At 41.2% G+C, this 27044-nt stretch overlaps 2 protein-coding genes across 4 annotated transcripts in view; one reads left to right on the plus strand and one right to left on the minus strand.

The window, feature by feature from the left end:
* Rbl2 (retinoblastoma-like 2) overlaps positions 1–16280 on the plus strand; it is a 60695-nt gene extending 44415 nt beyond the window's left edge. Inside the window, exons 18-22 of the mRNA XM_013027888.1 lie at positions 2920–2991; positions 3872–3977; positions 4578–4783; positions 5531–5695; positions 14888–16280. Of these exons, the coding sequence (XP_012883342.1) occupies positions 2920–2991; positions 3872–3977; positions 4578–4783; positions 5531–5695; positions 14888–15058 (720 nt within the window). The 3' untranslated portion in view covers positions 15059–16280. The remainder of the gene's footprint in view (positions 1–2919; positions 2992–3871; positions 3978–4577; positions 4784–5530; positions 5696–14887) is intronic.
* A 36-nt stretch (positions 16281–16316) lies between these two features.
* Aktip (AKT interacting protein) lies at positions 16317–26423 on the minus strand. 3 transcript variants are annotated; one of them, XM_013027946.1, is made up of 10 exons: positions 26302–26423; positions 23371–23480; positions 21588–21793; positions 19291–19355; positions 19097–19197; positions 18578–18666; positions 18402–18500; positions 18209–18316; positions 17276–17336; positions 16317–17110 (listed from the first exon to the last, which is right to left on the minus strand). In XM_013027946.1, exons 2-10 carry the CDS (start codon positions 23410–23412, stop codon positions 17003–17005), a joined length of 879 nt encoding a protein of 292 aa, XP_012883400.1. In that variant the 5' UTR covers positions 23413–23480; positions 26302–26423; the 3' UTR covers positions 16317–17002. The 3 variants fall into 3 exon arrangements, with proteins under 3 accessions (XP_012883400.1, XP_012883398.1, XP_012883401.1); XM_013027944.1 differs by having other exon boundaries at positions 26273–26423; XM_013027947.1 differs by lacking the exon at positions 26302–26423 and adding an exon at positions 25863–25941.
* Between the last annotated feature and the right edge of the window lie 621 nt (positions 26424–27044).

The raw sequence follows: 27044 nt of genomic DNA on the forward strand, positions 1-27044 counted from the left end.
CTTTGTCTTTAGTTTTCCACTAAAAGTTGTACATTCACAGTTGTCCCCTTACTCCGAGTGCTAACAGATTGAGAAATTTCCTTTATATTCCTAGTGTTTTGAGTGTTTTTAATCATAAAAAGATGTTCTATTTCTGTTTAAGGTTTCTTTCTGCATTCATTGACTTAATTTATATTTTCATGTTAGACCAACTTTGCATTCCTATGTCCCATAGTTATAAATTTTATTTTTACTAATTTGTTGAGGAACTTTGTCCTTACTCATGAGCTATTGGTAATAATTTGTTATGACTTTATCAGGTTGATTCATACTGACTTAATTCCAGGGAGATATGGAAGTTATTCTGTTTGTGGTGGTATAATTTTGTATGTTAATCATATCCATTAAGTATAACAAATCCACTAGTTCTGGAGCCAACAGTAGAAAAGAGTGTAAGTCTTTATAGCCTTTGTTATACTAACCTTATCATTTCTGCTTATCTAAATGGCTTCTTTGGGTTTTAGTTGCTATCTGGGTTCATTCCCTTTGTTCAATACTTCTGTCCATTTCCTGTGTACTATTAACAAGTATACTACATCTGTTTTATTTGCTTTATTGGTTAACTGCCTGTGTCTTTACTCCAGTTTTCTTACTCATTTATGTATATTTGAAATTACTGTCTAGGTGTACTTGGTTTTAGCATCAAGAACTTTTTCTGAATATTTTAAATAAGGAGAATGTGTTTTCACTTTTGAAAGATAACTTTGCTGCAGAGAAGATTCTGGCTTTTAAAAATTTTGATTACTTTGAATTTGTTACCCTACTTCCTCTTGAACAGTTTCTGATGACAAGTTAGCTGTTTAGTGGGGCTTTTCTGTAAATGAAACACTGTTTTCTTGATATTCTCTTACTTGGACTTTAGTTTCTGGGTATGTACATCAATTTTTTTTTTGGGGGGGGGTCGGTTGTGGGGCTTGAACTCTGGGCTTGGTTGCTGTCTGTGCGCTCTACCGCTTGAGCCACAGCACCACTTCCGGTTTTCTAGTGGTTTATTGGAGATGAGTCTCAGGGAGTTTCCTGCCCGGGCTGGCTTTGAACCGTGATCCTCAGATCTCAGCCTCCTGAGTAGCTAGGATTACAGGCGTGAGCCACCAGCACCCAGCTTACATCAATGTTTTAAAATAAACTTTCAGTATTTTTTTTTTTTTTGAGATGGTCTCACTATGTAGCAGCCTAGGGTGACCTTACTCTTGATCTTCCTGTCCCTGCCTCCCAAATGCTGGTTTAAAGAATCTGCCACAATGTTAAGTTTGGGTTCTTTGAACATTCTGTTTTTCTCCCTCTGATCCCTTCTGGTATTCACATTCCACATGTTGGTGTGTTTTAATGGTACCTAAATTTCTGGTTTTTTATTTTAGATCTTAGTTTGGCAGTTTCTTTTTTTGTCTGTGGTGGTGGGGTTTTAACTGGGGTTTGAACTCAGGACCATTTTTTGGGGGTGGGAGGGTCCAGTCGTGGGGCCTGAACTCTGGGCCTGGGCGCTGTCCCTCAGCTCTTCAGCTCAAGGCTAGCGCTCTACCACTTGAGCCACAGTGCCACTTCTGGCTTTTTTCTTTTTGCTTATGTGGTGCTGAGGAATCGAACCCAGGGCCTCATGCATGCAAGGCAAGCGCTCTACCACTGAGCCACCTTCCCAGCCCTGAAAGTCAAGTTTCTATCTGACTTGGAATGATTTCATTTTGTTAAAGACTATTATTGCTACGTAGTATTTTAGGTAGCACTTGGAATTTGAAGTGAGATTAACTCATCCCAGCCCCACTCAGGACCATTTGAGCCATTCCCCAAGTCCTTTTTTGTGCTTTAGTTTATTTTTTCAGATAGGGTTTTGCTTTTAGCCCAGGCTATGAGCCTTCTACCTCTACCTTTCTCACATACTTGGGATCACAAGCACCCACTGATTTTTTTTTCAAATTTTTTATTGTGATTAAGTGGTTACATAATTTCCCAAATTTCACAGTATTGTGGGATAGTGATGCTCAGTTTAAGTTACAAACACATTCTAACTTTCCTGGAACAAATTGTCTATCATGGTCTATAACATTTATGAGTTCTATGAGCTTTATGATAACAGTTATTTCTTCCACATTGGGTAGTATGTACATTTCTTTTGTTTTGCATAGCATCAGCTGTTCCCTCTTTCCCATTTGTTCCCTCCTTCCCATCACTGCCATTAAGTTGCTTAGTTCATTTTGGTTAATATCCAGTGCAGCTGATAGGTCCCGCTGTTATGTTTTCCCCTGATTCCCTCTAGTTTTGTGTTGTCTTCCTGGTTTCCCTCCAATGTGCACATATACACCATACATGTGATCAGCAGCATGGGGTTATTTAGTAGTGGTTCGACCAGATGAGTGGAAGTCCTTTGTTTCTTAAGTCCTGTTAATTTTGTCGTATCACCTAACATTTTGGATTTAACATCCACTTATCAGGGAGTCTATGTACTGTTTGTCTCTTTGCTCTTGGCTTACCTCGCTCAACATGATTTCCATTAGCTCCATCCATTTCCCTGCAAATGCCATTATTTTGTCCTTTCTACTGGCTGCATAATATTCCATTGTGTATAGATACCACAATTTTTGGATCCATTCATCTGTGGTGGGATATCTGGGTTGTTTCCAGATCCTGGCTATTGTGAACAGTGTTGCAATAAACATGGAGCACCCACTGATTTTTGAAATAGTGTCTCACTGAACTCTTTGGTCTTGAACTGTGATCTTCCCGTGTCTGTTTTGGTGACACAGGTTTGGACGTTTGTCCAATTGGTATATGCCCTTAACACCATTTCTAGAGACTTAAAAAAAAATCACTTGCAGTAAGCATTAGGTTCACTGAGCTTTCACACTGTTAATGCCAGAAGTTCTGAGTACTCTCACTCTTTGCCAGGTCACAAAAGAAGACAAGTCTTTCCAGAATATCATGCGTTGTTACAGGACTCAGCCACAGGCATGTAGCCAGGTAATTATGTTTTCTCTTGGAGTTGAAAAGAAAGCTAAAGTATTTGATGGTAAATTTAAAAATTACCTGTAGTGGGTTTTGTGTCCTTCTTTTTGAGAATAAACAGCTAAGGCTATTTTAATTCAGAGAATCTTGACATAGATGCAAATTAAGGAGTTAGTTGGTTTCTATGTCACTTTTCATCTAGTTTAATAAGAACACTACTGTACATTTAACCAAAATCTTATATGAAATTTACATGAATTAAAATGAAAATTCAATTAATCTTTAATACAATTTATCTTGAATACTGTTTCTGAAAGTTTCTTTTTTTTTTTTTTTTTTGGTCCGGTTGTGGGGCCTGAACTCTGGGCCTGGGCACTGTCCCTCAGCTCTTCAGCTCAAGGCTAGCACTCTACCACTTGAGCCACAGAGTCACTTCCGGTTTTTTCTTTTTTGCTTATGTGGTGCTGAGGAATCGAACCCAGGGCCTCATGCATGCAAGGCAAGCACTCTACCACTGAGCCACCTTCCCAGCCCAGTTTCTATCTGACTTGGAATGATTTCATTTTGTTAAAGACTATTACTGCTACGTAGTATTTTAGGTAGCACTTGGAATTTGAAGTGAGATTAACTCTCTTTAAGGCTTGTAGTATAGTAGCTGTGTAACTGGTTACAGTTCTTTTGGGGTTTTTTGAGGCTGGGCTTTTAATCGCCTGCTTTAGCTTTCCAAGTACTGGGATTACAGGTGTTTGCTACCACTTCTGACTTGGGTGCAGTTTTAACATCCCTGAGGAACACAACTTAGTATTTTGGGGAAAATCAAGTAGCCTGTCAAGGTCTCATTATCTATATGATTAATAAAAACTAATTTCCATCCCTTTCTGCTATCTTTTTAAAGGTCTATAGAAGTGTGTTGATAAAAGGAAAACAAAAAAGAAGAAATTCTGGCAGCAGTGAAAGCAGAAGCCATCAAAATTCTCCAACAGAACCAAACAAAGACCGAGGTAAGTGAGTGCTTCGTGAACTTACCCAAATACGATTAGAACTATATTTCTTCTTAGCCTAGAGAAAAAGGATTACAAAAAAACTACTAGAGAAAGTCTTTCTTGGAAAAGGATTGGCTGTAATAATAAATTTTAAATTTAGTGTCAAAGTTGTCTTTCCTTCCAGTTGTGAAGCACAAAGTGCATAACATTTTTCTTCAGGGAAATTAGGAAAGGTTCCAGACAGGCAGCATGCCAGTTGGAGCCAGGCCACAGAAATGCCATTGTAGACTTGTACCTCGCAGTGCAGAACTCTGGTCCTAGAAAACTTGTAATATTTATGGTTTGGGTGTATGGTTATTTTCCTGAGTTTTGCACTGTGGTATAAACAAGTGTCAAGTCAGACAGTGTGGTAAATATCTATAATCCTTGCACTCCAGATTATAGTGAGGCCAGCCTGTTGTTAAAGCAAAAACTGTGTCACCAAAACTAACATTCCCTCTACTGTCATTAATAAGTAGTGCAATAGATGGTCTCAGTCACTGAAATTTTTCTGAAAATAGCGTGTACTAGCAGCCTCTTTTTGATTAACATTAACATCCTTTATTTTACTGTCTGCAGCCAGTAGAGACTCCAGTCCAGTTATGAGGTCAAGTAGCACCTTGCCAGTTCCACAACCCAGCAGTGCCCCTCCTACACCTACTAGGCTCACAGGTGCAAACAGTGACATGGAAGAGGAGGAGAGAGGAGACCTCATTCAGTTCTATAACAACATCTATATAAAACAAATGAAAGCATTTGCCATGAAGTACTCACAGGCAAATACAGTAAGTTCAACATGGATTATTTCATGTTTCTTCCAGTTCTAAGAGATGGAGGAGTCCCTCAATTTCAATGAATCTATGGAAATCTCTAGCTAGTGATTTGACTGAACAACATTTCTACTCCTGAGCATTAAGGATTAAGAATGTATGTGTGGAGCTGTAACGATGAACATATCTCCTCCCATTACTTAATAAAAGCAAATAAGAAGGAAAAGGAAAGCTGGGCGTTTGTGGCTCATGCTCAAGAGGCAAAGATTTGAGGATCATGGTTCAAAGCCAGGCAGAAATAGTCTATGAAATTCTTCAGTTAACCAGCAAAAAGCCAGTAGAACAAGTGGTAGAGCTCCAGCTTTGAGCAAAAAAGCAAAGCAGAAGCACAAGGCCCCTGAGTTCAAGCTCTGCCCCATACTGGGAACAACCACCATAAAAAAGACTAACACTACATTGGATTCCCTACCCCCTACAAGGACAGAGATATGAGAGACAGTAGCTACATGAAGTTTTAATTTTTCAGTATTTAACAGTGATGACTTTGCAAACTAAACACTGTTTCCTAGTGTAATACAGTATTTTCAAACTTATGGGGTTATGAAGATTAAATGATGTAACTTATTTAAAAAATACTTAGAACAGTGACTGGCACCAACTGGCACCAACTTTTAAGCACTTAAAAAGTTTTAGTATGATAGTTTCTTTAGGTTTGTTATTGTAAACATCACTAGTTTATTGTACTGATTTTGTTTATAACAGATGGATGCCCCTCCACTCTCTCCCTATCCATTTATAAGAACAGGCTCCCCTCGCCGAATACAGCTGTCTCAAAATCATCCTATCTACATTTCCCCACATAAAAATGAAACAATGCTTTCTCCTCGAGAAAAGATTTTTTACTACTTCAGCAACAGTCCATCAAAGGTGAGACTAACTAAATCTTAGTCTTTGTTGTAGGATGCAAAAATCAGGCATGTGCTTAGCATAGGCATTGACTACTAGAGTGATGGGAACTGCCAGGGAACAGTAGCCATAAAGTCCCAATGAAGCAGAAACCAGATATGGGTTTTTTGAGGACTTGAGAACTGGCTATAAATCTGGACATTTGTGGCTTTTATTTCAATTGTAAAAATTATTTTGTTGTTGGTTGTAAAGCTTGAATTCAGGGCCTGGACACAGTCCCTGAGCTCTTTTGCTCAAGGCCAGTTGTTCTAGTACTTTCAGCTACAGCTCCACCTCTGGTTTTCAGGTAGTTAATTAGAGTTTCATGGCCAAAGCCTAGACTGGCTTTGAACCACACTCTTCAGATCTCAGCCTCCTGAGTAGCTAGGATTACAAGTGTGAGCCACCAGTGCCTAGCTTTATTTGTAGAAATTGTTTCTACACATACATTTGTTTAAAAAAAAAACAACTTGGATCTCTAAACTAGTTTGAGTTCCTAATTCTGGGCAAGGAAAGTGGCTCAGTGGTAGAATGCTTGCCTTGCATGCATGAGGCCCTGGGTTCGATTCCTCAGAATCACATAAGCAGAAAAAGCCGGAAGTGGCGCTATGGCTCAAGTGGTAGAGTGCTAGCCTTGAGCTGAAGAGCTGAGGGACAGTGCCCAGGCCCAGAGTTCAGGCCCCACAACTGACCAAAAAAAAAAAGAAAGAGTTCCTAATTCTGGGACAGGCAGTGTCTCAAGAGAGAAATAGAGTACAGTGTGACAGTCATATGCAGGTTTATGTGGCCTGAACAAACGAAGAGCAACTTCAGTTAGGCTTCATGAAGTGAGGAAGTTGTTGGGATCTGGGAGTATATCCAAGGAAAAGCAGATAAGGGAAAGTTGTTTGATCTTTGAGGCAAAAGGCTAGCTCACTGGGCATTATATAAAGCATTTGGCGGGGAGGGGTAGGGGGGCGGGATGAAAAGCACTGACAACCACATGCTATGTGCTATCTTTGATCAGTCCCACATAGGATAACTCTAGGGTTAAAAAAGGAAATATTGGAACAATGAGCAAAATTGAAATATAGACTTCAATGTTTGAAGACTTTTACTGATGATAGATTACAATAGAAGGTGATGCTTAGAGGTAAAATGGTAGCCCAATAACTCCTTTCAGTGAAATCTGAAAAACTAAAAGGTAATATACACTACTGCTTATCTGATCATAGATTTCCTAAATATGAAATGTACAGGTAAGTATTAAACAAGATAATTAGTATCACAATAGTTCAAAAAAACGGCTGGAAAGAGTGTCATGGGCCCTGAGTTCAGTCCAATTAAAAAAATAGTAAGCAGTTTTGTCAGGACAGAAATCAAGAGTTAACTATTCTGCTTCCATATAACCTAATTTAAATGTAAAGACACAATTTAAAGGTTGGCAACCTGGACAGTCAGTTGGTGATAAGTAAAAAACTATACAATTAAAAAAATGTGTACGAGCCGGGCGCTGGTGGCTCACGCCTGTAATCCTAGCTACTCAGGAGGCTGAGATCTGAGGATCGCGGTTCAAAGCCAGCCCGGGCAGGAGAGACCGTGAGACTCCTATCTCCAATAAACCACCAGAAAACCGGAAGTGGCGCTGTAGCTCAAGTGGTAGAGCGCTCGCCTTGAGCTGAAGAGCTGAGGGACAGCGCCCAGGCCCAGAGTTCAAGTCCCACGACCAAAAAAAAAAAAAAAAAAAAAATGTGTACGAGCATGCCTCAATAGGGATAGGCCTTGAAAACATATGTGAAAGAAATACATGAGATTCTATCCCCGTGTAATGTTCAGGAAGGGCAAGTTTATAAGGAGATTAGTGGTTACCTAGAGAGTCAAGTAAAAAACTGTGATGGTTGCACAACTTTGGGAGAAGTCCAAAAGCCATGGAGTTGTAAACTGTAAATGAGTAAATTATATGGTATGTGAATTACAGCTTGATTAGCTAATACTAGTAATGTTAGAAAAATTAGATTTCATAGCAAATGATAGTATCAATGTAGAGATTCATTTTCTAATGTGGATATGCTGTCTTAAACAGAAAAAGTTCAGTGAAGGGACAACATAATAAAGTAGGTATAGAGATATCAATGATTAGGAACATTAAGCAAACTGGTTGACATTTCTAGAACACTCAAAGTACGCATGGAACATTTATAAACATAGACCACGTTTTGGATTGAAACAGAAGTCTCTGTTGTTATTGGGGATTGAATTCAAGTGACTTGAGCATTTTCAGCAAGTGCTCTTCCACATTACATTCCATTGGTAAATTTTAAAGGTTTCTAGTAATGTATTTTTTTCTGGACACTATGGTATTAAATAAATCATTAGGAATGATATGTGGAAAAATTTTTGGAAGCTAAATCACAGATTTCTATGGATTAGAAAACACACAAGAAATTTCAAAGTATTTTATACTAAAATGAGAACCCACAACATTAAAATCTGTGGAATACAGCTAAAGCAGTACTAAAAGGGAAGAATTACAGCACTAAACTTAAAAGGAAAATGTCAAATTAGTGGGCTCAGATTTCAACTAAAATCACTGAAATAGAAAACTGGAGAAATGTTGATATATCTCTGTGCAGATTTCTCAGGAAAAAAATAAAATGCCCAAAGTGTTGAAAGTTGACTTAAGACATAAGTAAAATTCAAGAACATCTAGCCCTCGAAATAAATTTCTAGTTTAAAACCCTTTTCTCAAAATTGTAAGCCAAGCTTTGGCTTTACTAACAAAATGTATAAAGTGAAAACATATTTTAATAGTTGAAGAAAACATCTGAAAATCTGCAACATACATGCATATAGAAACTCCCAAAGAACTTCCTGAGAGAAGTTAATAATGAAAGTTTGCCAAAATACCTACAGATAATCAGGAGTAAAGCATAATCAGGAGTAAAGCAAAGTATGTCCACTCTCATTTCTGGTTCAACACTGGAATTGGAGGCTCTACCATGTGCAATAAGGCAAAATAAAGAAGGCATTCAATTATATAACACAGAGAACCTACAAAAGTTTCTGGAACTAAGGTTACACAACCAGTATGCAAAACTAAAATGTACTATAGCACTCAAGAATCAAATTTTAAGATACCATATGTAGATAGGATCAGAAATTAATAGGAATGAAAGACCTGAGAAAATGTTTATAAATTGGAAAACAAGGTAATTTTTCTTCAAATTACTTGTACAAACTGATTCTAAAACTTGTATGAAAAAAAGGAACTACAATAAGTAAGGAACAATTTGTTGTTTTTTTTTTTTTTTGGGGTCCGGTCGTGGAGCTTGAACTCTGGGCCTGGGCGCTGTCCCTCAGCTCTTCAGCTCAAGGCGAGCGCTCTACCACTTGAGCTACAGTGCCACTTCCTGAGCTACAGCGCCACTTCCAGGAACAATTTGTATATGTGTGTATTACTACTAGAGCTATTGAGCCTTGCACTTATTTAGCTTTTCCATTGTGCCTTTAAACTCAAATACACATGGGCTATATATGGACCTCCCATAGACTGTCAATACTTCCATCAACCCCATACCTGTCTTTTGCCTTATCTAAAGTCTTAAAAATTAAGACAGTGTGAATCCTCCAACTGTTTCAAAATTGTTTTAGTTGCTAGGCATCAGTGTCTTATGTCTATAATCCTAGCTATTCAGAAAGCTGAAATCTGGACAACTACATTTCAAAGTCATTCTGGGCAGAAAAATCCACAAGACCCCATCTCGAATTGGCCAGCAAAATGCCAGGCTAAGTACATAGCTCAAATGGTTGAGCGCCAACCATGAGCAAGTCAAGTGAATGTAAGGCCCTAAGATCAAGCTCGTGTATCAAAAAAAAAAAAAAAAATCTAGGCGTGGTGCATGTGTCCAGTGACCTGCATGAGGCCCTGAGTTCACACTGCACTACTACAAAAAGAATTTTCTGTAAGAGCTGCAGACTGAGGAAATATCTACAAATCACATTATCTGATCAAGGATACACACACACATACACAACTATTTAACGAATTCTCAAAATCAAATGGGAAAAGACTGCCAAATATAAAAGTTGGTAAAATATTTGAACACTTTTTACCTGCCTACCAAATGGCTAAAATTCTGTATATTGACAGTTGTAGAGCAAATAAGACTTTTTTTTTTTTCTGGTCATAGGGCCTGAACTCAGGGCCTGGGCGCTGTCCCTCAGCTCTTCAGCTCAAGGATAGCACTCTACCATTTGAGCCACAGCGCCACTTACAGCTTTTTCTGCTTATTTGGTGCTGAGGAATCAAACCCAAGGCCTCATGCATGCAAGGCCCCAGCAAATAACACTTTTATATACAGAACGGTCTCTAGCTATTCAGCAAGACAGTTTGGCAGTTCATTCTAAGGTTGAATATAAACTTAGAATCAGTAATCTCATTCCTAGGTATTTGCCAAGTGAAATACTTTTGTTCATATAAAATGAATAAATCTTTATGGTAGCTTTTTTTGTTGCTGCTGCCAGGCCTGGGGCTTGAACTCAGGGCCTGGGTGCTGTTTTTGAGATTTTTTGCTCAAGGCTAGCTTTATACCACTTACTTCTAGTAACCTTAATCATCAAAAATTTAAAAAATTCTGAAATGTTCTTAAAGTGCTTAATGGATTAACTTGCAGTAGACAATGTAATAATAATAATAAAACCATTCATCTGGATGGCAGTGGCTCATACCTGTAATCCCAGTTACTGGAAGATCATAGTTTAAGCTATGCCAAGGTAGAAAAGTTGAGCACCTTTCACAACTGAGAGCTCAAGCAGTAGAGCTCCTACCAAGTGTGAGGCTCTGAGTTAAAACTACCCCGGTGCTACCAAAAAGTTCAAGAAAGGGCTGGAGGCATGGCTCAATGGTAGAGTGCCTTAGCAAGCATACAGCTGAGCTCAAACCCCAGTACTGTCCCCTCACCCCCAAAATGCATTATTGCTGAAGTGACACTACAATCAGTAAGCTACTTAGTACATGATTCTATTTCTGTTATATTCCAGAAAAGGCAAACTATAGAGACAGGAAACACCAGTGGTTACTTGAGGGTATATAGATGTCATAGGAGGTCATGAAGGAATTTTTTGAAGAAAATGTTTTATAGTATCTACTGTAACAGTTATACAAATGATATTTGCCCAAACATGCAGAAGTATACACTAAGAAAGATAAAATCTTACTTAACAAGGGAAACTATTTGGGGTAAGGTTAAGCAAAGCTGGGCACTGGTACCTCATGCCTTAATCCTAGCTTCTCAGGAAGCTGAGATCTGAGGATCTCGTGCTTCGAAGCCAGTTGGGGCAGAAAATTCCATGAAATTCTTATCTCCAGTAAACTACTCAGAAAATGCCACAGTAGTGCTGTGGCTTAAGTGTTGGAGTGCTAGCCTTGAGCAAAAAAAATCCCAGGGACAGTGCCCAGGCCGTGGGTTCAAGTCTCAGGACCTCCCCCCCCCCCAAACCACACAAAAATAAGTTGAACAGTCAGAGTAGTGGTTGTGAATCCTACTTCTACAATATCACTAACTGGGTAGATATCAGAAGAAATTTCAACACAGAATTGGGAGTTTCTCCCAACAAGAGATAGATGATTGCTGAGACCAAAGGAGAATATTACAAAAGTAGCAGCCACTTGGGTCAATAGCCAACCTATAACAAACATTTACATTGTCACGAAGAAAGTCCTCTACTGGGGTGCTGGGAAGGTGGCTCAGTGGTAGAGCACTTGCCTTGCATGCCTGAGGCCCTAGGTTCAATTCCTCAGCACCACATAAGCAAAAAGAAAAAAGCCGGAAGTGGCACTGTGGCTCAAGTGGTAGAGCGCTAGCCTTGAGCTGAAGAGCTGAGGGACAGCGCCCAGGCCCAGAATTCAAGCTCCACGACGGGACCCAAAAGAAAAAAAAAAGGTCCTCCACTGTCACACAAAGTCAATGAAGATGCAGACTAATTATCAGTGATAACTTCAGCGGGTGGTACTGCCTGCTGAAGAATATAAACTATTATTACTTAAAAACAGCTGGGAGGAAATACGTCAATAGAAGGTTGGCTAGAGAAAGACATACCATAAAAAGATACATATATACTGATGCCCATATATACTGATATGTGAAGATCTAACATGTATATACAGATATTCTATATGGTACTTAAGTATGCCATCTTTTAAAAAAAAACTCACTGATACACAATATTACATTTCTAGGTATAGATCTATTCCTTGAAAAATAGTAGATGTATACACCCAAACCAGCTTTGTTTAGTAGAAGAATAGTAGGTATTCCTGGAGGATCTAGGATACTTTATACCAATTTCATTTTAGAATAAACACTTACAAATGGCCAGGTGCTAATGGTTCATGCCTATAATCCTAAAACACTTGGGATTATGAGGATCATGATGACAGCCCAGTCCAAAAGTTTGCAAAACCTCAACCAATAGCTAAATGTGGTGGCACACATCTGTCATCCCAGCTAAGAAAACTTTGATGAGGTTTGTAGTTCCAGGTCAGGTCAGCTCAGGCAAAAATGTTTATAATCAACTCAATAAAAAAGGCTGTGCGTAGTACTGCATGCCTGTCATCTCAGCTATGGTGGGAAGCACGGATACGAAGTTCATAGTCCAAGATGGCCTACGTAATGAGGCCCTATCCCTATCTCAGAAATAACAGAACATGGCTGGGCATATGGCATGTGCCTGTCATCCCAGCAAGAAAGGGAAGCAGAAAGGAAGATTAGAGCGTAGTTGAGCTTGGGCATCAAGCAAGACTATGTTCAAAACATAAAGGACCCAGGAGCTGGTGACTACTCAAGGGGCTGATATCTGATATCAAACCACTGTCTGGGAGACTTATCTCCAATTAACTTCCAAAAGAAGCTGGAAGTGGAGCTGGCTCAAGTGGTAGGGGAAAAAAAGCTCAGGGGACAGAGTCCAGTCCAAGTTCCACAACTAGCACAATTAAAACACAAGTATGGTCTAGTAGCTTAAGTATAAGAACACCTGCATAACAAGCTTTAAGTCCAGAGTTCAAACCCCAACACCACCAAAAAATATACATGTTTATAGTCTACTGTGATGTGTAAATGAATTATGACAGAATGTCGTGAATTATATAATTTGTATATATAGAATTAGCATTGAAGTAGCATCATGAGGTTCATCAGTTTGTTAAGCCAGGTGGTCAGTGGCTCATGCCTGTAATCCTAACTACTCAGGAGATCGGAGGATTGCAGTTTGAAGCCAGCCTGGGCAGGAAAGTCTATCAGACTCTTAACCTACCAAAAAAGCTGGAAGTGGACCTATGACTGAAATGATAAGAGCACTAGCCTTGAGCAGAAGGCAGCTCAGGGACAACACCCAGGACTTGAATCTGAGTCCCTAAAAAAAAAGTCTAAGCACACATTACATAGAAACTTGTCTATGCGTTATATAAGAATATACAATTAATATATCTCAAAAATAGTGCAAAAACAAAAAAAGGAGCTGGAGATAATGTCTCAATAGTATGCTTGAATAGCAACTGCAGGAACTAGAGTTCAAATGCCAGTATCTCCAAAAAGAAAAAATTGTGAAACTACATATGCTAATAAGCAAAAGGAACATGTTATTTTTATCTAAAACCTCAGATGTGTTTTATTATTTCAAAGTAAAGAATAAAAATGATGGGCTAGGGGTATAGCTCAGTGGTAGAGTGCTTATTACCTAGCAAGCATGAGTCCTGGGGCTTGAAAGAGAATAAAAGAGGGAGTGGGGAGGGGAAGGGAAGGAAATAATTGACTTATGGTCACAGGGGGACTTGAGGGGGAAAGTGAGTGGAAGAGGGGGAAAGGAGATGAGGGGGAGTGAAGTTATAGAGAAGCATTATATGCATGAAAGATTCATGAAACCCTCTAAAAACCATTAAAGGGAAGGAGTTAAGAGTAATAGCATGAATTTAATCAAAGTATATTATATGCATGCTATAAATATCAGAGTGAAGCCCCTTTGGACAGTTTATGCTAATAGAAATTTTTTAAAAAAGGATTAGCCAAAAATGAACATGTGAGGATTATTCCTATTTCTCCAAATTTGTATATATGTATAGAATTAGCATTGAATTTCCTAAACACAATGAATATTCTTAATAGGCTTTTCATAGGGAAATATGAAGTACACATAAATATTAAAATTATAACCAACAAACTGCTAGAGAATGCATACAGCCAACTGGAGAAACTTAATGCTGAAGGCACAGAAGAGCTCCTGCCCATTAGGCAGTGCCTTTCTCCCATCAAGGCTCATCGGAGCCAGAGCACACGAAGTAATTTGAATAGCATCTCAGTTCTCCCCAGGATAACAGAACTAGTCAGTGCAGTCGATGGATACCTCAGAGAATTAAAACTTTACAAAAGTTCTAGTTGAGTCAGGCTTAACACATGACTGAAGGGACTATCAGTGAAATGATGCTGCAGGAGTAGAGGGGCGGCGGAGCCCATGCCTCTCCAGCCCTATTTTGCTGGACTCTACTGGACTTTTTTTGCCTGAGCTGGCATCAAACCTCAATCCTCAGTCTCCTTTGTAGCTAGGATTATAGGCATGAACATGGGTACCCAAATGAAATGCTATTTTTGAAAAGATGTGTAAAAGTGATGATAAAACATGGCATTGGAATTTGATGCTCTATAGCTGTCTTTAAAAATCTCCTAGCTACTCAGGATAAGATCTGAGAATCACAATTCAAAGCCCAGCCTGAGCAGAAAAACTCTGAGATTCTTACCTCCAATTAACCAGCAAAAAAACACAGTAGAACTGTGGCTCAAGTGGTAGAACAGTCTTGAGCAAGAAAGCTAAGGAACAGCAGCCAGGTCCTGAATTCAAGCCCCAGTACTGGCACAACAAAGTAAAATAGCATAATTTTGTGAACTTCTACATTGTAGACACGTACAGTGTATTATTAAAACTCACCTATGAAGCTTGTTTACAAAAACAGAAATGTTCCACCTATACTTGAAGGGTCAGCAGTCTTAGCCAGCTGAGAAGTGAAGCTGACAGAATGTATTAGTGTTTCTTTGAGGTAATTCTTAGAGGTAAACTTCTTAACTCATTTGAGGTTCTTTATTAACTTAACACTGAGATACATGCATTAGCATTTTAGTTTTTCTATCCGTTTTTCTCCCACTATAGAGACTAAGAGAAATCAACAGTATGATACGGACAGGAGAAACTCCAACAAAAAAGAGGGGGATTATCCTGGACGATGGAAGTGAATCACCAGCAAAAAGAATCTGCCCAGAAAATCATTCTGCTCTATTACGCCGTCTCCAAGACGTAGCTAATGACCGAGGTTCCCACTGAGGTTAGTCTGTGCTGTTAAAAGCATCTTTGCACTAACTGTTCAGCAGCGTTGTTTACTGCTGCTAGTCAGATGCATGCTAGGTGACAACTCTTTTCTTTAATCTCACCAAATTACAGCCTGTTAGAAACAGGAAGGGAAGGGATACTTTGGTGAGAAACTGATTTTATTCCTTCCAATATCCTTAGGATATTTTTATTTATCCCAACTGCCTTTTCCTCTCCCATTTAGTGCTTAGTATCAACACTGCTCAGAGTCCAGTGACTTTTAACTTTTTGACAAACCTTTACAAATAACTAGAGAATGAAATGAATTCACATGAGGTCTCTGCTGATATGTTACAGCAGAGGAACTGTATTTCAAATTCATTCCTGACCTTTTATGCTTAGCACTAGTCCTTATGATAAGGAGAACAAAATTTATTAGTCCCAACACACTCAGTAAGAGTGAGATTTTTATGTTCACAAAGTAGAAGACAACGGAGGTTCCAGGCCACTAGCTTGAGTCTCCTGCGCCCTCTATGCACTTTCCCCCTTCCCCAGTCAGTAAAAGTTGTGCAATGTCTCAGTGAACCTGTGTATGTGGTGGCACTTTAGGGTGTAAAATGTGTGATTTTGTAACCCAGATTTTGCTACATATTTGTGATGGCACTTTCTACAATGTGAACTAGTAAGTACAAAACTTAAGAGGCAAAACAGCCAACATTTTCTTTTGTACTTTCATAAATTGTTAATGCCCCAGAGCCACCTTTTGGGCATTGCTTTAAATTCTCCAGTGTTTGTTTTTTTGTTTGTTATTGTTATATAGGGGTTATCAGCTGACTAAGAAAAGATTTTTAAATTGAGCTAGGGGACTACTTTAGCATGTATAATATCTTCCGGTCTGTTCCTGATAGGTTGGAGAATTTAGATTTTTATTAGTTCATAGTGCCATTTATATTCAGTTAGAAAAGTATTTAACAGCTACTGAATTATCTATACATACCTTTGTTAATCACTATTGATCCAGCAGTAATCTTATTAGGGAGAAAATTCAATTGTAAATTGAATCAGTATAAACAAAGTTACTAGGTAACTTCATATTGTTTTAAAGGAAATATGAAACTTACACTATTCAAGTAGAATAGTGTTCAGCAAAACTATTTATAAAGCCTCTGAAGAAGTTAACTGCTACTGTAATTTTATATGAAAATAAGTATTTTTCAATAAAGCATTTATAAATTAACCTGTTTATATTAAGAAAAGGCATTTAGTTCTTGCATAAATGACAAAGAACAATCATTTATTGGTTTATTTTGTCTACCGAACACATTAGTCATTCATCATTTAAATATCTGACTTCATTAGAAACCGTTTTAACATTTTTTCTTCCTTCTACCATAAAAATACAGTAATTTGCCTTAAAAAAAAAAAAACTATTAACAAGCATTCTGATTTCCACTCACTAATGTTTCTCAGAGACCTCAGTTTATATCTCAGTATAAGTCAGTAATACAGTAGGCTCAAGACTGAAATTCAAACTATTTTCCACTCGAAAGTGCCAAGCTCTGGAATCTGTCTCTATATCCATCCTTTCTACATCCTAAGCTGTACAACCAACACAAGTGATTTAAAAACAAGTAGTGCCAATTTCCCATCTGCTCAGTTAATTTAAATGAATGCAACTTACCTTTAGCATTATGTTCAGAAAAATACTTAAGTCTCAAGGTCCCCAATAATTTGGAGTACTGTACTAAATAACCACCCTTAGACACTTCTGACAGAAGTAACGCATTACTTAACGAGAGGTTTCCACAACCTGCTGATGGAACCAATGCGTACATGGAAAACACTGATACCCAGTCACAGTTCACACGGTTTACTCTTCAGGCCATCCTTGCCATTAGTCAGCTTTAAGTAGGCCAGAGTCCAACAGGAAAGTGCATGGTGCACCAGATTCACCATCTCTTAAGTTGCTACTGTTTTCTCTTCTTTACTGAAAGGCTGTACTGAACCAGGCTTTACCCATGACAGGCCAGCAACATGAACACTTTTATTGTGTTGTTCTTCAGGCTTCTAGGCACAATAAAAAAAAACAGACATAAAAAGGATTGGTGAGGAGAGTTCAGGATTGAAAAGACTGGTTTCCCAAACATTATCTGTGTGTTATTTGGTCTCCAATAAAGACATTTTAGAGAAGAAACAGGAAGCGAACCATTTCAGAGTTGGTTATTGACTTACTTTCTGAGTTAGCATCTTCTCTCTGGCTTCATCATGTACAGAAGGATTCCAGGGAGAAAAGCTTTAGGACAGAAAGTATTAAAAACAGTTGGTGGCTTTCTAAATCTATATAACATCTACTTTAAAAAAAAAGACAATTCTAATATTTAATGAGGAAGAATACTTTGAAAGAGAAATCTTTAGTCAGTTATCAACACGTATGTTTTTATTTTTGTTTTTTTCTGTGTGTGCCCATTACTGGAGCTTGAACTCAGGGCCTCAGATCTCTCTTGGCTTTCTAGCTGACATTCAGCACCCTATTACTTGAGCCAACATGTGTGTTTTTAGATAGTATCTAATTGATTTTTTTCCATATAACTTTCCCCTAGACTGATTTACTTCTTCAACACATCAGCCCCTGAAATATTATTATTTAATGATGAAGAAAGCAAGGCACAGTTAAGACAGTAATTGATCTCCTGAAGCCAAGTAGTTCACTTACTAAACCGAAGTTTTAGTGCTTAGACTATGCTCCCTTCCCAGTAGTGCAAAGACCACCAGAGAGTGAAATCACCAGCCCTTCTTGCTGCTCTTCCCCAAGATCAAACAGCAGTGCTACAGGCACCTGTCACACTTACACCATTCAGCTTCCCCCTCCCTTCCCCAGGTCTGGATGTCTGCAGGGTTGGAGTGGTTGGAGAGCTGCAGCTACAACCATCTCCTAGAAAGTCCTCACAGATAAATGAGCACATTACAAGGTCCTCAGGAAGCCAAAGTCACTCAGATATTGTGCTGTTGGCAAATAATGCAAGGCTTTTTTAAGGAAAGAGCCCAGGAGAAATTGAGTTAGATAGGCTATAGGCTAACAGATTGTACATTCTTTTAAGTCCTCATTCTAAGGTCACCGGAAAATGAAGTGCAAAGCATAGTTTATCTAGATGATGTGGCACTTACCTAATTGCATAGGGATCTTCGATTTTAGGTTGGTCAAACAAGCGAGCAGTACACACCTTAACACTGTCAACCACTTTATTTTTAAAAAGGTGAACATCCTTTTCATATCTGTGTTAAACATTTAGATAAAGTTAGCAACTTAGTAAACTTAGCTGCATTTTAACATTTAACTTAAATAACAAAAGTTACATACAGTACTGCAGCCTCTGGGTTTAGGGGGCTTGTTGTATCAATCTTGTAGAAAACTCTCCTGGCATACATTAAAACTTGCCAAATATGATTATGGTTCCGCCTGAAGAGAAACAGGGTGTAATTACTGATGCTCACTCCTGCCATCAAATGTCATGAAAGGAACACTGATGTACTAACCTCCATTTTGCAAATGCTCTCTTCACATCCAGTTCACCTGAGGTGGGATCAACTAGCGGGTGGAAGACAGGAATATCAAACACCAAGCGCTGTATTTAAAGAGACAAGTCCTTTTAACGGAGGTGGTAGTGCTCATTAATTCCCTAGAGATGGTAGTTACCAAAGAAGCCTCAAGACAAGTTGGCACTTATTCTGTTTAAAGTTACAGAGCTGTCCCAAGACAGGTGAAGTAGCCATTATTCCGTAAAACTAAAGTGACCATGTCCTCAGTCACAGTGAGAACTGCCACACATGCCCCAGGCTCACCCCATGCAGAAAAGGATGAAGCTTCAGGCAGATTACAGTGTCACAGAAAATGCAACAAAGCATCAAATCCTCCCAACTACAGGAAAAACGGACTTCTTGGTGAACTGGCCATTAAACATATTAGGTGAGGAAAAGAACCAAGAAAGCTATAGGCCCTTTAATTCCATCAGAGAACGGAGCACCACAAACTAGGTCAGACTATCTCCTACTTACTGGACAGTCACCATCTGGATAGTTATCAGGGATATAAACTGTGAACTTGAACACACCATCTTGATAAAGCCCATGCCGTATGAATATCACTCCAAACCACACTGCAGGAAAAAAAAAATCAACATGGTAAAGGCCTAAATACATGTTAGACCAACTGTGCTAAAAATTCAGAGCAAATCAAATCCTTATCTTACTTAATGCGGAGCGGTAAGATGGCTGCACATAGACTCCTGGTAATTTCTGCTTCACAACCAAGGTACTATAAAAGGAAAGCAGCATAGTAATTATATGTCAAAGACACAAGTAAATCAAAACATTCACATTTACTTTTCAAGGAGTCATCCCTCACAGGGAAGCTGATCTCCAAGTCATCACAGTCTCTCACCTGCCACAACTCTGGAAACAGACCTGATCACTACCACTTACCATACCAGCTTAGTAACCAACCCCAACAGAGGACTCCAGATCGACACACAAAGGATGAGTGACTTTGTGACAGAGCTCACATACATTCAAAACTGTTTTTACTATTAATACAACAGTTCCCTTAGCGGCTTCAGTAATTCATAGTAATTTCAGCAATTTAGGTATATTAAATAAAATTTAATTTGGAAAAGAAAACTTTCAAATGTTCTATCACTTAGGTGTCCTTTTGAGTCTGACTCATCAGATCCCATGACAGAGGGCTGTGTTTAGATAAGTGGTGTTGCTTGAAGGTAGGCATCATGTGTGTTCACATTGTATTCTGCTCCCAAATAATACCCCAACTCAAGATGCCTGGATTCTAGGGGCCTTGTTAGAATAGGGGGCACAGTGAGTGTCAGCGCTAAGACAAATATCCTCATAAAGGCTTTGCTGGGACCTAGTGACCCACTGACAACCACCATGCTGTTCCTGGTAACTGCAGCCGAACTGTGATTCAACCTCAAAAAGTACAGTGCTGACCTATGCCCTTATAACACACTCATCTGCCAATCCCGAGAAGCCTTTCATTGACTAATTGCCAACACATTTTTAAGCATAGTCATTTATTCCATTTTGAAGTCACTAAGGTTATGAATGTCAACAGCAGCATGGTCTAGAAGATGTATCAAACTACAATGAGGTTTGCCAGCAAAGGCAATTTTGTGTTGTAGCCCACAGCAAACAATCACAATAGGAGCCTGTCCAGCTCACTGCTCAGCCCCAAGCACAAGACCTCCATTATAAAGCTGAAAGGACCATTGCTACCAAGTCATACTCAGCCAGTGATGCTGGGGCCTCAGACCCTGTGGCCATTATCACACGAGTACACTGAGGGAAGCACCCAGGGTTCTTGTACAATAACTGCACCACCAGGAAAAATTTTTCAGCCATCACGGAGCTTGAACCTCACGGTCTGGCACTGTCCCTGAGCTTTTTGTTCAAGGCTAATGCTCTACCACTTTAAGCCACAGCTCTATTTCTGGTGGTTAATTGGCGATAGTTTTACAGACTTTCCTGCCCAGGCTGGCTTTAAACTACAATCCTCAGATTCAACCTCCTTAGTAGCTGGGATTACAGGTGTCAACCACCAGGGCATAGCTACCAGAGGAGTTTTTTTTTGTTTTTTTTTGGGGGGTCCGGTTGTGGGGCCTGAACTCTGGGTCTGGGTGCTGTCCCTCAGCTCTTCAGCTCAAGGCTAGCGCTCTACCACTTGAGCCACAGCACCACTTCCGGCTTTTTTTTCCTTTTTGCTTATGTGGTGCTGGGGAATCAAACCCAGGGCCTCAGGCATGCAAGGCAAGCGCTCTACCACTGAGCCACCTTTCCAGCCCCAACCAGAGCAGTTTTTAAGTGAGAGAAGAACTGATTCTCTAGACTTTGTCCCTTTAACAAATGATCCAAACAAATGCTACCTGAATCCACTGTGCCTCCCTGTGCCAAGCACCGTGTTATCACTAACAACTCTGAACAGATGCTGAGGACCCCTCCTTCTGTAGAGACAACTTCAGTACAGGCGCAGATATAATCCCAAATCCTCAACTCTCTATCACTGCAAAGCCCTGCCTTGCGAATCATGCCAAATAAGTCATACTCCTAATAACAGACCTTCAGTTATGAAAACAGTTTTAAGTATACTCCAAGCCAGCAGTTCCAGTTCTTTCAATTGCTGATCCTTAAAGTTTGTTTTCCCAACACTTAATTCCCTACGATCTCTTCAGCCTGTCAGGATGCCTCCTACAAGATAACCAAAGTGGAGCCCAGTCTTCTAATGGGTCTGACCCAAGAAAGAAAAAACTGCCACCCTGCTACTGCCCAATGGGAAAAATGCTACCTCATACCAAAATTAAGTTACCAAGTTCCTGAGTTAATATATGTTCTCCATAAATCTTATATCTTCTTCTTCCACTCCAAAATGGATAAAGGAATGAGTTTGAACTTCAAGATTAAATTCATCAATTGCAATAAATTTCATTTTTCTCCTTCAAAGGGTCATTACACTGAACCCAGTAGCCTGTCAAGAACTTACAATTCTGCAAGGAGAGAATATTCCAGATAGAAGGGTCCATAAGAAGCATGTGTGCCATTTGTTGACTGCGTTCCTGGGGCAGGCGATGTCGGCTTTGTTATAGGCAAAGCATTTTTGGGAATAGAAGGCAGCTGTTTTTTTGGTGCAGTTCGTGGAGGACTGTTTTTCACATCCCCTGTCAATGTCTTCTCTTCACCATCAGATCTCTATTCAAGATGAAGTTGTTCATTAGGATAATTCTCCACCCCTCCCCCAGGATAATTCTTAAACCATGGAGTATCAAAAAAAATTAGGGAAATCATAGAGTACAATATTGTTCACTCCATGACCACCAATGCTTTTTTTTTTTTTTTCTGGTACTGTAGTTTTTAAATTCCAGGCCTGGGTGCTGTCCCTGAGCTTCCTTTGCTCAAGGCCAGTGCTCAACCTCTTGAGCCATAGCTTCACTTCCAGCTTTTTGGTGGTTAATTGGAGCTAAGAGTTTTATGGATTTTCCTGCCTAGGTAGGCTGGCTTCAAACTGGAATCCTCAAATCTTAGCCTCCTGAGTAGTTAGGATGGCAGTTTTGGCTTACGTCTAGGGCTTTGTCTAAGCCTTCTAACAACCAAAATCAGTCAGGATGACTTGCAAGCCCTTTAACAGACATACATAGAGCAAATAAGGCAGGACCATTGCATTATGCCCAAGAAGAGGCCACGGACTACTGACTACTAAGTCATTAGATAACTGTTTGCTTGTTTTTGTGGTGGTACGGGTTGAATCCAAGCCCTAATAATTTAAAGTTAGGTTCCCAGTCCCCATTAGATAACTAAGACTAGAAAAGTTTCTTTGATTATATAGAAGCTATATAAGAGGAGACATGACAGGGGTCAGTTACTACCTCACATCAGCATTTGTATAGAATCAAAAAAGAAGGAAGCAGAATAAAAAATGGAAGCCATTCTCTCACTTGCTTTGATCTTGTGCCTAATGGGGTTGCTTCCGATTGGGATATCAGCAGCAAACCCTCATCCTTTGTCAAAGGAAAGGTCAAAATGAGCCAGAAACTAATTTGCCATCTTGTTTCTACTTCTAGGCAGCAGTCCAACTAAAAGCTGTTTAAATCAATGCATAAAAAGAGTGGATTGTAGGTGGACACCAGTGGCTCATACCTGTAATACTAGGTACTTAGGAGGCTGAGATCTGAGGATTGCACTTTGAAGCCACTCTGGGCAAGCAAGTCTGTGAGATGTTTATCTCCAATTAACCACCAAAAAGTTGGAAGTGGAACTGTGGCACAAGTGGTAGAGCCACTTAAAAAGAAAAAGGATAAAAATAAAAATAAAAGAAAAAGGATAACAATGGTATATTCTTGGAGGTATAATTATGGGTTATTTTTATTTTCTTCTGTTTGCACATTTGAAGCTTTCCCAAGAGAAAAATGTATTTGTTTTAAAGAAATTTTATTTAGAAGAAAATTCAAGTCTGACTTGACCAATATTGAAATATCCTTTCCCAAAGCTTCTCTTAACCATTGAATCTTTAAATTTAACAGAGAATCTACTACAGTGGTATAACAAATTACATCATGTGTACATATAATCTAAAACATCATAGAATTGTAATTATCAGAATTTCTATTCAATCAATGAGCAATCTCATCCTGAGAAACTGAGAAGATAATTATTATACAAACCAGGTAATTTTGCTAACAGGTGACTTTGAAAGGTAAGTATTCCTTCTGGCCCTTTTTCTGGCATGGAAGCAAATGACTTTCTTCACACAATTTATTAATTATACTTACTTTTCGTACAGAACTTGTAGACATGCTCCACAAAGGGTTCATAACGTGTCCTCCAAAAAAATTCAGTGGTCTGTGTCATCCAACTCTTCTGTCCTTACCATTCACTTCACCTTGAAACCAGAAGGAAAATACAAATATAGCAACACTAACAGCTAAGACTTCAAGTAAGGGTTAAAAACTAAATCTGATATCCTGGAGTTGCAATATTTTTTTTTACAAAAGCTTGGGAAATGTTTTCAGGCAACTTCCTTCTGTACCCCCTCTTCTTTGGGCTCCAATGAGAGAGGTGGGGGGAAGGAGAGAAAGAAGAGAGGAGAGAGAAGAAGACAGGGAGAAAGAGATGGAAAGAAGGGGAGAAGGAGAGGGAGGAGGAGAGGAGAGAGAAGAGGAGAAAGGGGAGAGGGAGAAGGATAGAGGGAGAAGGATGAAGGGGGAGACAGAAGGGGAGGAAGAGGGAAGGAGAAGAGGGGGAAAGAGAGAAGTGTGTGTGTGTCTTAGGGCTTGAACTCAGGACGTGGGCACTGACCCTGAGCTGCTTAAGGCTACCACTTGTGCCACAGCTCCACTTCTGGCTTTTTGCTGGCTAATTGGAGATAAGTCTCATGAGTTTTCCTGCCTATACTGGCTTTGAGGCTAAGATCCTAAGATCTTAGCCCCCTGAGTAGCTAGGATTACAGGTATGAGCCACCTTCACCAGCTGGGCTCAAATTTTCTTTCACCTTTACATGTATACAAAAATTTATGCACAAGAGCTGGGTGTACTGATGCACACCTGTAATACCAGCATTTGGGAGTCAGAGGCAGGAGGATTTTGCATTTGAATCAAGTCTGAGCTACATGACAAAACTCTATGAGGCTGGGGGAGAGCTTTGTGTACCACATCCCTGGCCAAGACTCAGAATAATTAGTGACACAGTTCAGCTTTAGTGCCAGAGTTAAAGATATGAACTGCAAGAGTTGCTGCTAGCATAGTATCATAGTAGCATAGATGTTTAACTAGAAATCAGAATTAGAATGTACTGCACTCATCTACACAAAAGTTCTCTTATTGTTCCCAGGGTCACAGGAACAAATGAAGATCTAAGGTGGCCAATTGAAGAGAGATTTAAAATGAGTTGTGTCAAGCATACTAATCATTCTCTCTAGCAAAACTATTAGCCACAGAAATAAGGGGAAGAAAAGAAAAGGACAGCAGAACATATCCATGTCAGTAAGGAGAAAAGGCAGATACTGGAGTCCTGTCTTGGAACTCTTTACAAGAATAGGCATTAAAGAACTCATAAAACATAGGAGGACAAGGAGTGCAAGAGCTAGATACTGCTCAAACACTAATTTTCCTCTGGAAGTTTCAAGTAGTGGATAACTAAGCATGTCTCAAAGGTCAAAAAACCAAGTGGGTCAGTACTCATTAAAAAAAAAAAAAGCACGAGGAAAAGCAGCCAACCCCAGCAGTGAGAACAGAGATTTCCCCTGCTCTGATGATTCCCCCAGACTCAGCTGGGCTTCAAGAACTCTCTAAATAGAAAAAAAACCAAAGGTGAAAAGGGTCAAAACTTAGCAACTAATGCATAAATTTCTAAGAAGCACAGCCCTAGGTAATTGGCAGTAAATTTGTTTTCTCTCAACAGCATATTCTATCCACCTGTGGGTACCAGCGCTCCCATACCTGTCCAGTGCTTAACACTGTGTGCTTTCCTTGAGACAATGCTGCTCTGTAATTAACTCAGTTCTTCCACTGCCTATTGACTTACAGTCAGTAAGTAGCAACTCTGTCTTTAAAGATGACTATAACCCATGAAAAAATTAGGACACGAAAAAGTGGGTCCAAATGAGAACCACCCTGATTTCCAGGACTATCCACTGTCACCTGACACACCTGTCCAGACGGGAGACCTGCACTTCTGTAGTAGTACACAGAGGTGAGCCCCCCCTCCCAACTTGTACATTTACTGCAACAAAATTCCCTTTCAATCCTACACGTTACCATCTATGATTCTGTCCTTAAGAACCCAATGAAAAACTTGCTGTCAGTTCTTATTTTCAAGCAAGAGGCAACATCTGCTGCCACCCAACTCACTGGTTCCAACCCATCAAGATCATGAGAAAACTAGCGCACTATGCGGAAAACAACACAGTTTATCAGATGCCTTCTCAGACACAGCATGACATGCTCCGAGGAAGGACACAGTTGGGAGACATCCTTGTCCGTAGGGAATACTTTTAGAATTTCTGCTGGTTCGGCTCCGAACCAAACAGTGACGGTTTTATATCCATAACACAGCTGAGAAGTCGGTACCTCCGGCCTATGCCTGGCAGGACCCAAAGGAAACGTTGCTGCTGCTGCTGCTAACATCACCCCCCCGCCCCACACACACACCCGGGCTTAAGAAATTCCACGCAGGAGCGATACTCGGAAAGAGCCCCAGCCTGGGACAGGCGCCCGCGCCGGGGGCAGAAACCCGTCACGGAGCACGGAGAGAATCTGGACAAACCTGTCCCGAGGTGATGCAGGGCGGGGGCCGGGCCCGGCCGCCCAGCGAGTCCAAGGCCGGCGGGGCCTCCGCCAACCTGCGCCGAGGGGAGACCTCCCGGGCGCGGCGGAGCCCCACGGCGCTCCTCACGCCCGCCCCTGCGGCCGGGGACCCGGGGGGAGGACCCGGACGCGGCGAGTCGTCGGGGCCTACCTCCCTCCCCCAGGCCCACCCGGCCCAGCCCACGCACGACTGCGGGACGGCGGGGTCCGCCGCGCGGCAGGTGCCGGCGAACCCGCACAGGTGCCGGCCCCGCCCCCGTGTCCCAGCGCGGCCGCCGTCGCCGGGCCGAGAGCGCCGGCAGGGCAGACAAACACCGCGCCCGAGGCCGGTGGCGGCCCCGGCTCAGGGACCCTCTGACCCCTGCATACCTGCCAGCCGGCGGGGCACCGCGCCTTACCCCGGTGCCTTCAGTGCAGAGGTCCCGGCTGCCGAGCGCCGCCGCGGCGGGACAGCATCTCTAGCCGCACCGCAGCCCAGCCTCTGCCCGCTCTCCGCCCCGCCCTGCCCTACCCTACCCTGGCTTCGGGCCCCGCCCCTTACCACGCCCTTCGGCTCGGACGCTTCCGCCCAGACTCTCCTCTCCAAGTGGCTCCCATACCTGTCTATCAAAAGCGCTCTTCCGGAGGGGTTGGAACGACAGCACCTCGGCCTACCAATCAAATCGGCTCCGCTCGGGTGGGGCCGCGGTTGACCCTCCCCTTACGTAACAGCGCAACCAGCGAACTGTCAGTCAAGGAAGCGTGGGCCCCTGGGGAAAGGCTGGGGCGGAAATAAATAAGCGCTGGGACGCCATTGGCCACGGCGTCCGCCAGTCACCATGGAGACCGGGGGGGTTTATGTCGGCAGGTTGCCCCTCAAACAGGGACTGTGACCGCTAGTTTTCTCTTCGCCTCTCAGGGCCTGCCTGGAGGGCGCGGGCGGGGCCGCCACGTCGGGGCCGCGGCCGGAACGGGGGTGTGTGGGATGGCCTTCGGGTCCGAGACGCCCCTTCCTCCCGCGGAGGGGGCCGTGGCGCGCCAACCTGTGGATCCGGGTCGGGGGCCATGGTCTGGGGGGAGGCCAGGGCCTCGGGGAGGCCAGGGTCTGGGGGAGGCCAGGGTCTGGGGGAGGCCAGGGTCTGGGGGGAGGCCAGGGCCTGGG

This window comes from Dipodomys ordii, unplaced genomic scaffold, assembly GCF_000151885.1.
Source record: "Dipodomys ordii isolate 6190 unplaced genomic scaffold, Dord_2.0 Scaffold106, whole genome shotgun sequence".
NCBI lineage: Eukaryota > Metazoa > Chordata > Mammalia > Rodentia > Heteromyidae > Dipodomys > Dipodomys ordii.